The sequence below is a fragment of the Malaclemys terrapin genome, chromosome 2 (genome assembly GCF_027887155.1).
Source record: "Malaclemys terrapin pileata isolate rMalTer1 chromosome 2, rMalTer1.hap1, whole genome shotgun sequence".
NCBI lineage: Eukaryota > Metazoa > Chordata > Testudines > Emydidae > Malaclemys > Malaclemys terrapin.
Window position 1 is genome coordinate 267,707,727 of NC_071506.1, and position 15,931 is coordinate 267,723,657.

Below are 15,931 nucleotides of genomic sequence, written 5' to 3' on the forward strand. Positions count from 1 at the left end.
TAGACTATAACCCAGTCACCCCTTAACAATCCGTTTGTTCAGATAGACTCAAAGTGCTCAATTGATCTGTCACTATAAGGCTTGTTTTCTAATCCTTTAATCATTCTTGTAGTTCTTCTCTGAACCCACTCCAATTTATTGGAGGCCTTCTAGAATTGTTGGCACCAGAACTGGACACAGTATTCCAGCAACGGTCACACCAGTTCCAGATACAGCAGTAAAATAACCTCTCTACTCCTACTTGAGATTCCCCTTTTCATGCATCCCATGATCTCATTGGCTCTATTGGCCACAAACCGGGAACTGGTCTGATGACTTTCCATCAGATATATAAGCCTTATTGGAGGAACAGCAGCTCTCTGCTTAATGTCACTCCAGGGCTTGGAATTCTCTCCTGCCTGATAGTGACAACAGACTCCCTAGGCCTTAGCCTGCTCCAGCCCTGCTTCTAGTCCTGCTCTAGCTTTGTTCTCACTCCAATGCCACTCTAGATTCCTGATTCTGGCTCTGGCCTCCTAGCTCCTGACTGCCATGGCTCCCATCACTAGGACTGACCATCCCCATCACGGTTTATGACACGTATTAAAATGCATATTGTTTGTGCCCAATTTACCCTGCAATCAGATCATTCTGAATCTTTGATCTGTCCTCTTCATTATTTACCATTCCCCATTTTTTTGTCATTTGCAGACTTTATCAGTGTTGATTTTATGACGTCTTCTTCCATTGATAACAATTTTTATAGCTGCCTTCACTTCCCCTCTAAACCATTTCTATTTTTTAACCATCACAGCCTTCTTTCATAGAATCATAGAAGAGTAGGGTTGGAAGAGACCTCATAAATCATCTAAAAAGAGAGGGAAGTCCCCACAGTGAACCCTGAGATAACTGTAAGAAATCACCATCTCGGTATCATCGGCACCGCGGGCACCGCGAGCATCTCAGTCCAGCACCCATGGCTTACGGAAACTGACAGCAAATGACACCGCTCACAGGCCCATGGACCTGATGGGCATGGGCATCGAGCCATTGGCAACGAAGGATAGGAGTAAGCACTTGTCTAAAAAGACGCTCCCAGTGCACAAGTCCACATCGCCAGTGATGGCTTGCTCATTACAGGAGCGATCGGTGCAGGTAACATGCCAGAAGCTATTGTGACCAATTTAAGGCCATTATTCAGGAGGGCCAATTAGTGGCAAAAACATCACTGCAATCTGCCACTGATGCAGCAAACATGGTGGCTAGGTCCATCTCCATGGTTGTGGTGATGCGATGAGCATCATGGCTCCATTTGTCAAGCTTCCTGAAAGAGGTACAGTCCACTGTTGAGGATGTTCCTTTTGAGGGCACAAAGTTCTTTGCTTGCAAGACTGATGCCTCCCTTCACACCCTGAAGGACTCCAGCGCTACCATCCGGTCACTGGGTATCTATTTACTTGGACAAAAATGATGATTTAATCCCCAATCCCAGTATAGACTACATGCGTCTCAGTACCAACCTCAACATTACTACGAGCCACAAAGAAAGAAAGGGAAATTCCCTAAACACAAACCACCTGGTCCACAATCTTTGTCCCAGCCCTCTCTGTTTAAGCACCACTTTTGACAGGTAGGTTGAGGTGCTATTAGACCACTCCTCTTGACCAACACAGCCAACTATCGTTCCAGACCCATTTTGTCATGATTGGCAGCATTCCGCAGTAACTGAGAATGCATAATATCAGACCAATGAGTCCTCAGGATTGTTCAAACTGGTTACTCCATTCATTTTACTTCCCTACCCACTCTACATCCCCCTTCCCTGTTCCTCCTCTTCAGGGCCCTTTGTCACGTGATTTTACTATGACAAGATGTAGAGCATCACCTACAGTTAGGAGCCATAGAACCAGTACCTAAACATCTACGAGTTAAGGGGTTCTACTCTTATTATTTGCTAACACCCCAAAAGAAGGGAGGTTGGAGACCCATATTTGACCTCCGACCTCTCAACAAGTTTGTGAAGGCTCAAAAATTCAAGATGGTCACCTTATCAACTATCATTCCAACTTTGGAACAGGGAGACTTGTTTTCGGCCCTTGACCTTTAGGACGTCTATTTTCATATCTCAGTCCTACTGGCTCACGGATGATTTGTCAGATTCACTCTGGGACATGACCACTACCAATACAGAGTGCTCCCCTTTGGGCTATCATCAGCTCTCCGAGAGTATTTTCCAAGTAGTAGCCACTTACTTACGTTCCCAAGGGATAATGGTCTACCCCTACCTGGATGATTATTTCCTCAGAGCCCGATCTCTCAGAAAGGCTCACCAAGTCATCGAAGCGATGATGAACTTGTTTACAGAACTGGGTCTACAGATCAACATCCAGAAGTCAACCCTCCCCCCCCAGTGTATTCATGGGGCCAACCTCCACTCGTTACAGGCCAAAGTCCTCTTGCATCCACACAGGTTCCTATCCTTAATCACACTTGTAGACACCTTTCAAAGTAGCCTTTAGATACTAACCGGGCTTTGCCTCCAACTCTCGGGGCATACTGCAGTGGACACGGTGGTGATACTGCATGCCAGGCTTCACTTGCAATGCCGCCAAATGTGGTTGAACTTGGTTTACCGACCAAACAAGGACAGGCTGGATAAATCTCTATCACCACCTACCGGAATCAAAAACTCCGTAGACTGGAGGAAGGACCCAGACAACATTTGTAAGGGGATCCCCTTCTCGCAGATTCTACTGTCATTGCTCCTCACCACCAACGCATCATTCATAGAGTGAGTCATACATCTAAACGGCCTCACAACACAAGGCAAATGGTCACCCATGGAGATATCCCTTCACATCAATCTCCTTGAGCTAAGAGTGATCAGGAACGCCTGCGCCCATTTCTTCCTGTTGATCACAGGATCACACACAAAGATCCTAATAGACAACATAGCCTGTATGTACTACATCAATTGACAAGGGGGAGCCAGGTCACCCTCTCTACGTATAGAAGTGATGAGGCTATGGAATTGGTGCATTTCCCACAATATTACACTGTCCGCGGCTTACCTCCTGGGTGCACAAAACTTGATAGCAGACAATCTTAGTCGCAAATTCCCACGAGTGGGAGATACACTCGACAGTACTTCACGACCTATTCAGACGACGGTGGACACCGTTCACAGACCTGTTTGCCACTCACCAGAACCAGAAATGTCCACACTACTGCTCCAGGGTGGGGATAGGATAACACTCCTTGGGCAATGCTTTCCTCTTCCCTGGGACAGGGACCTTCTCTATGTCTTTTCCCCATTTTCCCTAGTGTTGAAGGTCCTGCTGAAAATAAACAGGGATGGAGCTCCCTGATTGCTCCTAATTTCCTGAGACAGACCTGGTACCGTCACAGCTTGTGATGTGCCTGCCAATCCTTTCCCGGCCATTCCACACCTCTCGCAGGACAGAAGATGTACCCTACATCCCATGTTGGGGATTCTCCGCCTCAGGGCATGGCTTCTGTTTGGTTCCAACACCTAGAAAGCTCCTGTTCAAGAGCGGTACAAGAGGTTCTATTACACAGTAGAAAGTCCTCGACACAATGTACTTACCTGCAAAAATGGTTCAGGTTTCAGATTTGGTGAATGTCCCAACAAATCTCCCCAACATGTGCAACTCTTCCACAGATCCTAGATTATGCTTTGACCCTAAAAAGGTCGGGCCTATCTCTAAGCTCTCTTAGGGTTCACCTGGCAGCTATAACAGCTTTCCACCAACCTTTGGAGGGGTACTAAGTTCTGTCACACCAAACCACTTACGAGGTTCCTCAAGGTTTTAGTAAATCTCTTGCCTCAACTTCGACTCCCTACCCCCTCGTGGGATCTAAACGTGGTACTGAAAGGACTGAGTAGGCCTTCCTTTGAAACCGTGGCCACCTGTTCACTGCTGTACCTATCAATGAAAACTCCCTTCTTGATAACAATTACCTCGGCCAGGAAAATAGGAGAGATTGTGGCTCTGATGGTACATTCCCCTTACATGGTATTTTTTCTGGACAAGTTTATGCTCCGACCCCATCCAAAATTCATCCCTAAGGTAACTTCCCCATTTCACATGAATCAATTGATTCACCTTCCAATCTTCTATGCCAAGCCGCACCAAGACAACAGGGAAGCTATATTTTATATACACTAGATGTCAGGAGAACTCTGACCTTCTACCTGGACAGGACAACAGCCTTCAGGAAGTCCCCTAGGCTTTTCCTCTCCATTGTGGAAAGATCCAAGGGCTCAGCAGTATTAGCCCAAGAGCTCTCCAAGTGGGTCTCGAATTGCGTCAGACAGTGCTATCAAGTTTGCAACTTGACCCTTCCAGGCTCTGTTCGTGCACAGTCCACAAGGTCCATCTCCTCATCCGTCACCTTCTTCAAGAATGTCCCTATCTCAGAGATCTGTTGAGCGGCGACATGGGTGTCAGTCCACACTTATGCAGAACACCATATGATCACTGGGGACTCTGCCTCTGATGCCCTCTTCGCCTCAATAGTTCAGTTACAGATGACAGCACTGACTCCGAAGTCCTGCCCCTCCAGAAGGGGAATTGCTCAGGAGACACCCACAGTGGAGCACCCATAGGGACACTACTTGAAGAAGAAGTTACTCCCCTTGTGCAGTAACAATGGTTCTTCGAGATATGTCTCTGGGTGCTCCACAACCCGCCCTCCTTCCCTCTACTTCGGAGTTCTTGTCTGATTGTGCGGTAGGGAAGAAACTGAGGAGGGTTAGCCCATGCATGCTGGCTAGCCTCGTGGCGCTGCACGAGGAGAGAGAACTCATGTGCGGGCCTAATAGACACTCCTACCAAAGTTCTCTGATCAGCAGCGCAGGGAGGCAAGCACACCTACTTGAGGAACCATCATTACTGCGCAAGGTGAGTAACTTCTTATGGTAAGAAATATATTGTTTCTCCTCATATAATCAGCTGTCAGACTGAAAATGCTACTGAGAGCAAGCCATTGTTGGTTAGAAGGGCTCAGTCAATGTCTTATCTGTTTTGTTAAAACACTAGCTTAGTTTCATGTTAAAATATAAATCAGTGGTTCGCAGCCTATTTACCATTGTGGGCCACATATGGAGCTCTCTCTGTTATGTGGGCTGTATCCACATAATATATATACTACCTGAATGACCCTGAGGATTGCACATGGGCCGCAGCTATGCGCTGATTGGGCCACAGTCCGCAGGCCTCGGGTTGAGAACCACTAATATAAACATTTGAAATGTATGGAAAAATCATTTTTGCTTTGTACAATGATACTTATGGGATCATGAAAATCATTGTAAAATAAGTTTGCCTTTTACAGCAACTGATGTAGGAATTAAGTTCCATATGACTGTTCAGTAAAAGCTCTTCTGTTTCATTGCAAATAAAACAGTAACCATATAACAACATTGTGTAGTAAATACAAGTAAGTATACTGAAAATATCTTACAGAAGACTTCTGGTAATAATTATAATGTTGAAACGTCATCAAAAATGTTAATTTTTCATTTTTGAAATTACCACTGTGAGAGTAGGTATGTTTGAAAGACTGAGTTATGTTTCTATCATACAGTAGTTCACATTTGAAGTGTGTATATTTAGTGTACCCATTGCTGTGGTGTGTTGGCACTAGTAAAATTGAGAATAAAATCTAAAAACCCATTTCAAAAGACTGAGCTTTTTTCCATAGCTCCCCACTTTAAACATCACTATGATGTTCATGCCATCACTCTTCTTTTGTTGTAGGAAGACTTAATCCTGTGTTCAGCACATGGGTATGGACTAGATGACCTCCTGAGGTCCTTTCCAGCCCTACTTTTCTATGTCACTATAAAGGTGGTAAGATCTGAGCTCAATCTGTTACTTAAGGAATGGCATTTCAAATATGAGTGTGCCATAAAGATTCTTGTCCCTGGAAGCCTCACTCTCTGGACACACTCTGTTTGATCATTGCTCTCATACTGGGTTGTGGAACAATATAGTCCATTCCTGGGAGTTGATTCCCCAGCCCATTTAGGACTTGGGAGATCTAGAGTAGGATTTTGAAGTGTGTGCTGTATTGGTGGAGGTTGGAGAGCATGCAAAAACCTGGAGTAAGGTTTTCCTCTCGGCCTGTGTTTCTTAAATGAGACCCAACTGCAGCTGCCTTGTGGCTTCAGTTTTCATCCCCAAGTGCAATGTGTTTAGTAGTAGTCAAGTTTATTGGTAACTGTAGTCTGGGTAGACTGTGGGTAAGTCAGAACATGAGAAGGAGGAACACAGTGTCCTGCCCAGCTGGAGATGAGAGTAGTGGAGAAATGTGTCTAATCACCAGTGACTTTGTCCAGAAGATCTCTGAGACTTTGCAAAATCTTGATTATTGCACAGATGCCCAAGTGGAGGTCTAGGGTAATCCCTTCAGCCCTTCTAACCATCACCACCTCTGCCTTGCCTTTGTTCTGTTTTAGCCAGCTGCTGATTTCAGTTAGACACGGGTAAAATGGCAATATCTGCATTTGATGCAGAGATGGTGTTATCTGTGTATTGCTGGCATTAAAGTATGTTGTGCCTCAGTCCCCTCTAAAGGGAAGAATAGGAGAGGGAGTAGAACTGAGCCTTCCAAGAATCCGTGCTGGATGAGACCGTGTACTGGAAATTATTATTGTGTATAGACAGCTTAAAAATGATGTGTAGCATGAAACTGTACCATTTTGAGGTATAATCTCTTCAGGTTTCACAAACTAAGCAATTCAGGGTTGCTATTTGATGTCAAATGGAACACTTCAAAGAAAAACCCAGTATTCTGCAGGAAATGGGGTTAGTCATTCAGCAGGTGACACTTTCCTTAGAATCAGTATTGTGCTGGTGTTCAGGAAGCTGCTTGAGCACTAGGCTATTGGGTTGAAATATACAAAGGCATTTAAGCATGTAAAGATGCAGGTAAGTACATATTCGGATGTATAAAAGTGCCCGAATTAAGTGTCTAACACACTCATTGCTTAGGCCCCAAACACCTTTGTAAATATGGCCCTTGGAAACGTATTAATAAATTTTAAAGAACTATCTTTATAGCTTAAAAATCCCTGGTCACTCTTCACAAGAAAGGATACTGTAGACAAATACAGTTTTAGTTATTGCAGTCTGTCTTCAAAACTTCCCAACAGTTTCAATTAGGTAAGGCAGTATTAAATTTTAAGCCAAAAGTCATTGAGGTTGCTGCCTTTCAGTGATGGTTTATATGAATCTTATGTATATGTCAGATCTTAATTTATATATAAATATAAATGATTATACATGCTCTGTATTTACCTATATAAAGCCTACCTAGTTGAAAGGCAGTATAGCGACTTCAGGAATTTTAATAAGTATTATTTAAAGAGTCTTCAGTTTTGAAAAGTAATGTAAATATTTTCTTCTTATTTGTTTCAGGTTTGTGGAATCTTGCTTCCCTTTTTTCCAATCTTTGTTTATTTGTGTTGATGCCCTTTGCCTTCTTCTTTCTGGAATCAGAAGGATTTGCTGGCTTAAAAAAGGTAGGTAAATATATTATTTGTAGAATTATTAATGCATAAATACCAAGTCCCAAAGCCGTAATTACAATAGCATCACGCAAATCACGATTTTTCGTTTAGAGTGTGACTGCAAATGACAGCATACAGTAGCAAAATAATTTATTGGCTTCTGTACAGCTTGGACCACTGTTATGGGCTAGTTTCCTTGAACTTGTTTTATTGTGGTAACCTAATTACATACTTTACTGAATTTCTTAGGCCTAGTGTGCACTAAACGGTTAGATCAAGCCAGCTACGTTGCTCAGGGGTGTGAAGAATCCACACCCTTGAGTGACATAGTTAAGCTGACCTAACCCCAGTGTAGACAGCACTAGGTTGATGGATTCTTCTCAGGGAGGTGGATTACCTGCACCATTGGGAGAATCCCTCCCATCAACATAGTTAGTATCTACACTGAAGCACCACAGCTGTAGAGTTTCAAGTGTAGAGAAGCCCTTATAACTTTGGTGGCACATCTGTATATGCTCCTTATTTGCTGTTTGATGTAATTATTAAATTATTTAATAAAAATGTGCTCAGTGTTGTACAAGACATAGTATACAGATCAAGGACTGCCCTGAAGAGGTTAAGATATAAGCAGTGCACATAGAAGTGGAGAAAACTTCCAGGATTCTTGATGTTACAATGCAACAGCACCTGTACCATAGTTAAGCTAGTGTTAGAATTGAGTTTTAGCAGGAGCTTTAAATCTTTATATTGTACAAATCTCATTGCAATGGGAAAAGACTATACACAAAATATAAACTTTGAGCTCTCTTTGAATTTTCATAGTCACTTGGTGAAAAATGAATCCATACAGAGAATAAGTCTAAACATCGCCCCTTTTTGTAACTTCTTACTTCACTGTCTTTCTTTGTACCCCTTTTGAAATAAATCTAAATCACTCCAGGACCTGTCCCATGTCTATATTGTTGTACCTTGTGCTGATTCCTAGAATATCAGTTATACATATATAGTGTTTGCCTATAGAGTATTTTATAACTCTTCAGCCATAATGGAAAACATGTGTGCCAATGTGAACCTGCTCAATTTTAATTTGATGACAAATCTACTGTAGCATGAACACCATAACTCACATCCAGCAAGGGTGATGGGGAGAAAGAAAGACGTTTTCCTTTGCTTCTCCTAAATGTTGTTTAAATTCTCATGCAGTTTAGTAAGACCATGAACCCCAGCCTTGAAGACAACTATGAAAGAGCTTCTGAACTCTCCCCTCACCCTGTCTTTATAAATAAGCTAGCAGGAAGCTTATGCAAGGTCAATGCAGGTACAGATCCCGAGTATTCACTACACTATACTGCTATTCAGAGTGACTAAAGTACTTTGCATTATTCCATCTCTCACCACTATAAATCACACTCCTCTTCCAGAGCCAGAAATAGAATCCACGATTGGTGATCACCAGTATTCTGTTTTAACTAGTGACTAGTAGTGTGTTATGTGTCCCTCTGTGCCTAATCCATAAAACAGTGGTTCTCAGCCTTTCCAGATTACTGTACCACTTTCAGGAGTCTTTGTCTTGCATAGCACAAGTTTCACCTCACTTTAAAAACTACTTGCTTACAAAATCAGACATAAAAATACAAAAATGTCACAGCACATTATTACTGAAAAAAATGCTTTCTCATTTTTACCATATGATTATAAAATAAATAAATTGGAATATAAATATTGTACTTACATTTCAGTGCGATACTTGAGCCTGTTTTTCACTTGTGAGCCTTTGTCTGAAGCCCAAGCCCTGCCGCTCAGGGCTGAAGCATGTAGCTTAGCTTTGTAGTGCTCCTTGTGGCATGGGGCCCTGGGCAGTTGCCCTGCTCACCAGCCCCAATGCTGGCCCTGCACTTGCAACCCTCCTAACCTTCCCCCAGGGGTCACAACCCCCAGGTTGAGAAACACCGATCTAGATGAGTTGAGTACCCCCAGGGATACATGTACCTTGGTTAAGAATCACTGCCTTGGAGGATGCAGGTCTGTGACAGCTGTCATCTTGAGAGTTTGACTCTTTATCACAGGCTGTAAAGGCTTTCGTTCCTTCAGCTCTGGAAATCATCAGTTTAGTCCTCTGTTGGCCAAGATAGCAGCAGTCACATTTACAGGTGTCCCACATTGGCATGTTTGTGGGATGAGAAGTATCTTCATACTGGTGATGATGGAGGGCCCAGAGGAAGTGGGAGCACTACAGGAAGCCTGTTCTCCAGGCCACAGCCATTTTCCAGAAGTGTGTGAGAGGCTACAGTGTTTTTCAGACAGTAATGGATGCAGTCTCTTTCACAGAGATTCCCTCCAACTGACAGGTTATGTCTTATCCTCCATCTAAGCATGGAGGATTGTTCCTGATATATACCTTCATTAACCTTTTAAACAAGAATAAAATGTTATAAAGAATTTACTTGTTCATCACAACCACACACACTTTTCAGGAGTGTTGAGGTAGTCAGGAGCAGGACCATCAGCTCAGTTTCTCCCTCCGATTCCCAGGTAGGTACAGCTCTTACTCCGGGGAAGTGTCCACTGAGGTACACCAATGCTGTATAGAAAACCCAAGAAATTGGCAAACAAAAACTGTTTAGTAACAGTTAAAGTTGTGGCAGTTCATCTCCCCCCCCCCCCCAACTTTAAAAGAATGGAAGCCATTCAGAATGGAAGTATTCCTTTCCACCTTTATATTGTTTACAGTACTATTGATAATGTACTCCCTCACTCCATAAGGTTTCACTTCCATCTTCAGCTGATACCAAAAAGCAATATGCACCCTAGCTACATCATACTTGTACTCTAACACAAAACCTTAACGATCTTAGCTGTCTTAAAACAGATTAACTGCCTAAATGTATAGAATATGTGACAGTCAAATATGCTGGTCTGTTGATATAAAAGCAAGTGAAAACACAGTTAGTTTTGCATTAGAATGCAACAGCTGTGGCTTCTTTGCATCACGCAGGTGGCATAAAGGGATCTGGGTGCAAATTCCCCTGTTGTAGGAGGGGAACTTCTTGCTGCACAGATGTACCAAATCTGGAGCTTACACCTACCAGCCCTCTTCCTTTCTGGGGGTGAGGCAGAGCAGAGCTTTGCTATGCCAGTCCCCTGCTTACATAGGGTTAATTTAGGATCCTATCCTAGTGGCACAAATAGAGGACCCCGGCAACTGCTCTAAGTTGGATCAGGGTCACAGATGAACTTCTTAATTGGGGAACCTTGTCTTGTTCCCTGATATCCCATCTATCCTTCTGTGCTGAGCAGAGCTCTGCTGCAGGAGAGAATGCAGCCCCAAATACCTAATTTTGTAATAATACCATATTTGGTATTATAATATCATTGCTTTTTGAATAATTTATACAGCCATCCCAAGTAAAAATAAATACCAAAACTTGTATAGAAAGGAAGTATCTACAATAATATAATAAAGATGGTATAATTTAAACTGCTCAGAGCAGCAAAAGATTCTTCTTGAGGTGATTGTCCACACAGATTTCACTCTTGGTGTGCATGTGCTCAAGATTGGATTTCTTTTGCACAGCAGCATCCCTGGGTACTCTTGTGCCCCCTATAGCCAAGGTCATGAAGAGTATTGTGGACTCAACTACCATTCAGTTCCCGCTTACCGACCGTGGCTGCAAGATGGAACCATGTGCAGTGACTCTGGCTCTTGCTGGGTGAGATTTAACTTTAGATTTAGTCATAGTTAATGTTAGCATAGTTAGTTGAATTAGGTTTCCTTTACCCATGGACTTAAAACAAAAACAAAATCCAACTTCATAGTTTTTTTTCTTCCCTGATACAGGGATACTTCAAACATGGCAGACACCATGTTACTAGGGTTTAAGAACTGTCCCTCTTGTGACTGGGTTATGTCTGTTAGTGATGGGTACTCCTGATGTCTCATTTGCCTTGAGGAGGGACACGTACTGAAGCAGTACTCTATATTGCATTCCTCCTTGAAGTGCATATAGAAGTCAAGGGAAGCAAGACTCAAGTTCTTGCTCCTTGAGAAGTCCATGCAAGTCGCCTCTGACCTTGAGAGACCAGAGAAGCCTCACCAGATAGATCAGTTGCTTCCTCCTATTGCCTGTGTGTGCTGTGACTTGTTCCTGGGCTCCTGGGCCACTTGTTCTTATAGATCCCTTCATCAGCTGCATTTGAAAGGGCAGGCATTTGAAAGGGCAGGAAGGAGCTAGGCATCGGTCACCTTCTCGAACTCCCAAGTAGGAATCACTAAAGCCATAACTCTCCCCAGGCTTCTATCAAGAGCTGTAAATTGGAGACCAGCTCTGGCACCGCTGTGCCAAAGAGCAAGATGGCCTAGATGGTGGTTCTTACTGCAAAGACTGCACTGCCCTTGAGGCCAAATCATCAGCACAACTCGGTACAGCACTTGGTATCCAGAGCCTTGGCACTGAGCACTTCTCTTTTAGTACTGACATCAGCTACCTCCCTGGGTACCTGCTGATGCTAAGAAGCTTCAGTGCTCACCATCTCTGCATTAAAACAGTTTGCGGCACCAAGTGATCTTTCAGTGGGCCTGGTACCAAGTCGCCTCTCCTGGAGTGCTTAAGGAAGTTTATCATGAAATCTGCAGTTCCTCAATCACCACATCTCCAGTTGTGTCTTATTAGTGCTGACATCCCCATGCTTTAAACAAGACATGCCTGACAGGACTGCTCCTCCCCTAGAGGATGTTTATTTTTTTTCTTCCTCAGCAGAACATAGTGGAGACTTTTCCTTTTCTCATGCCCCATCTCCCACAGGGGTGGCATAGTAGGAGTCTGGAAGGGAGTCTAGACATGATTTGGTCGGGGTGCTAAGAAGAGCTCAGGGTAACGTAGGGAACACCCTGATCTGTATCCCTCCTCTCACTATTTGAACAAGTCATGGCTATATTGGTTGTCCTGGGGTATGAATCCCAACTCCAGAAAACCAGCATCAAGAGCCAATCCTCTTCCAATCCAGGAAATATATCCAACCTCCCCAAACTTCTCAGTTGAGTCATCCACAGCTTTTAGACAGTTAAGAAGAGGACAGTGGTGGCCATTATCTCTGGTCTGAACAGGAGCACTCAGCACTTCCTGCCATATTGTCGTCTTCTGTGGATGAGGCTGTCAACCCTCCAGCAATGGCCTCGGTGGATGAGTTCAAGGTCTTTCAAGACCTAATGAAAAGGATGGCAGAAACACATGACTTTCTGCTAGAGGTTATCCAGGAGAAATAGCCTAAACTTCTGGTTATCCTTCACCAGTTAGAGGGGCTATGCGTCTAAATGAGAGTTTACTTGAACCTGCCAAAGCAATCTGGGACACGCCTGCATCTATGCCAGCTACATCCAAGAGAGATGACAGGAGGTATCAGGCACCAGCCAAAGTGTTTGAGTACTTTATCATCATCTCTCACCAGGCTCACTGGAAGTGCGAGTGGTCCAGAAGAAGTTAAAGCATCTGGCTACCAAGTAAGGGTAGCAAACAACCAAGCATTGCTTTTGAAGTTTTATACATATAAATGTTAAATTGGGACAGGCTCTCAAATCTTGTGGAAAAATTACCCAAAGAGCATCAGAAAGAGATGACATTCATGTCAGAGGGCCAACATACTGCCAGAACATTTCTTTGGGTTGTGCTGGATGTGTCTGAAGAGCAGCAAGGACCATGGCCGTAGCAGTTGCCATGAAGAAAACTAACTAGCAGGCGGAGCATGGATCTGATGGTCAGGGTCCCACAAGAAATCCTCTCCTTGTTACGGAGGCAGACAGATGCATTCTTCATCATGTGGATACAGGGATTAAAGTCCAGCTTTCGTCTGGCAACATTGATACTACTCAAGGTTCTTTGGAAACTAAGCCATGATGTAGCTCTCATAATCTTAATAACCCCAGCATAGGACAGGCAGTTCTGGTACTCAGACCTGGTGAACCTATCAAGACAGCCACCAATTGCCTTATCAGTTCTTCCCAACATAGTGTCCTAGAACAAATCCCAGGACCATGCATCATTATACTTGACAGCCTGGAGGCTGGCTGGATGATGTCCACAGAATAAGCTGCTGAGTTGAGGTTCAGAACATTTTGCTTCAAAGCAGAAAGCCTTTGACCAGGCTCACATAGAAGATGAAATGGAAGAGGTTTTGTGTTTTGGGAAGCTCAGCAATAGGACTATCATCACCTCACAAGAGTCTGTCTAGTCACAATGTCTGCAAACTGCTCCCCTATCCAGGGCCACGCTCTATTTTCATACTCTCCAGTGAGAATTTCTGAAAGGACTGATCCATAGTTTTTCCATTATTTAGGAAGTTCCCTCCTTTGTATGACCTTAATAGTGTACTAGCTGAGTTGATGGGGGGGCCCCCTTTAAAGCTCATGGCAGTCTGCTCCTTCTCCAACTTATCAATGAAAACAGCCTTTCTGGGGGCCATTGCATCAGCTAGGAGGGTAGGGGGAATCCAAGCACTCATGGCTAGTGTTCCCCCAACTCCTCACATTGTTTCACAAGGACATAGTCACCCTTAGACTTCATCCAAAGTTCCTGCCCAAGGTGTTTTCAGAATTCAATATAAATCAGTCCATTCACCTCCCAGTTTATTTTCTCAAGAATTATTATAAGTTGGGTAAGCAAAGCTTCACGTATAGATGTAATGGGAGTATTATTTTGTATTTAGAACTTTCAGGAACACATCTAGGCTATTCATGGCATTTGCTGACAAAGTGGAAGGCAGACCTTTTTCCACTCAGAGGTTGTGTAAGTGAGTCTTTAACTTCATAAGGTCTTATTAGCTAGCCAAGAAAGATCTGCCTACTTGTATTGGATCTCCTTCTGTGGGGCTCCAAGTTGCCCTACTGCCTGTTTGGGTAGCATTCCCGTATCTGATATATGTAGAACATCAACTTGGAGCTGAGTCCACACATTTACCTCTCACTATCCTCTAGTGTGGGCTTCCAGATCAGATGCTAACTTTGCTAAGGTTGTCCTATAATCACTATTCAAGTAGGAGTCCTCTTGCCTGCCTCCAAGCAATTAGACAACTGCCTATGAGTCACCAAGAGCAGAATCTCTGTGGACAACACATCTCAAAAAATGGTTACTTACTTTAAAGTAACTGCTATTCTTTGGGATGTGTTGTCCACACAGATTCCATGATCATCCTCCTTATTGGAGTCCTGCTCCTGTGCGATTCTGGATTGGTGAAGGAATTGAGTGGTGGGCCTGCACCACCATTTACTCCCTCAGCTCTGGAAGAGCTTCCAGAGAGCAGTGCCTCAATGGACACTGCAAATCAAAAATAATACAGTCTCACGCACATGGAGTGCATGCGTACCAAGAATGGAATCTGTGCTGACAACACATTTTGAAGAACAACAGTTACTGTAAGGTTAGTAGCCTCTTGGGATGAGACCATAAGCATTTACATGGACTAAAACTTTGTAAATGTGTGCTGTTAGGGTATTCCTGACACAACAGGAAGTGTCCGCAGTTCTGCTCCTTCCTGAATCACAGCCTGGGCCCAATCGCGGACACGTTCCTTCTTCCCTGGAAAGGCCACCTCCTTTACGCATTTCCACTCGTCCACAAGGCACTATTCAAGGTTCGGAGGGACGAAGCTTCGGTAATATTGATAGCTGCGGCCTGGCTCTGTCAGCACTGGTACACGTCTCTTCTGTCAGTGGAAACTCCAATCACTCTACCACTGCTCCTGGACCTGATAACTCAGGACCATGGCTGTCTTCAGCCCCCCAACCTCAAATATCTCCACCTCACAGCTTAGAAGCTCCATAGCTAAACCCAATGTTTGCTTGCTCTGATCCAGTTAGGGAAGTCGTCCTTGGCAGTAGGAAACCGTCTACTGGGACCACCAAATGGGAGAGAGTCACAATTCGGTCATCGCAGAAACATACATCTCCTACGTACTCGACAGTACCTTTTATCTTGGACTACCTTCTGCACCTGAAGCAGCAAAGGCTTTCTATGTCATCAATAAAAGTCTACTTGGCTGCCATTTCCGCCTTTCACCCAGGCGTGCCAGGCTGGTCGGTCTTCGCCAGTCCAATAGTTGGATGCTTTCTTAAAGGACTTGACAGGCTATATCCTCAAGTATAATAATCGATCCCAGCCTGGGACCTTAACCTTGTTCTTTTCAGACTAATGGGGGCTCCCTTTTGAACCACTCGCGACATGCTCTTTGCTCTTTCGCTCATGGAAAGTAGAGTTTCTGGTGGCAATAATATCTGCGAGGAGGGTGTCCGAGCTTAAGGCCCTAACATCTGAGCTTCCTTACACAGTCTTCTATAAGGACAAGGTTCAGCTTTGGCCACACCCAGCCTTCCTCCTGAAGGTTGTTTCCCAGTTTCATGTTAATCAGGCATTGTTTCTTCCAGCC

General features: G+C 44.0%; 1 protein-coding gene across 4 annotated transcripts in view; it reads left to right on the forward strand.

The window, feature by feature from the left end:
* LMBR1 (limb development membrane protein 1) overlaps window positions 1-15,931 on the forward strand; it is a 218,787-nt gene that overhangs the window by 48,156 nt on the left and 154,700 nt on the right. For all 4 annotated transcript variants that reach the window (XM_054021114.1, XM_054021113.1, XM_054021112.1 and 1 more), the window contains one exon: window positions 7,425-7,528. In XM_054021114.1, coding sequence (XP_053877089.1) covers window positions 7,425-7,528 — 104 coding nt within the window. The remainder of the gene's footprint in view (window positions 1-7,424; window positions 7,529-15,931) is intronic.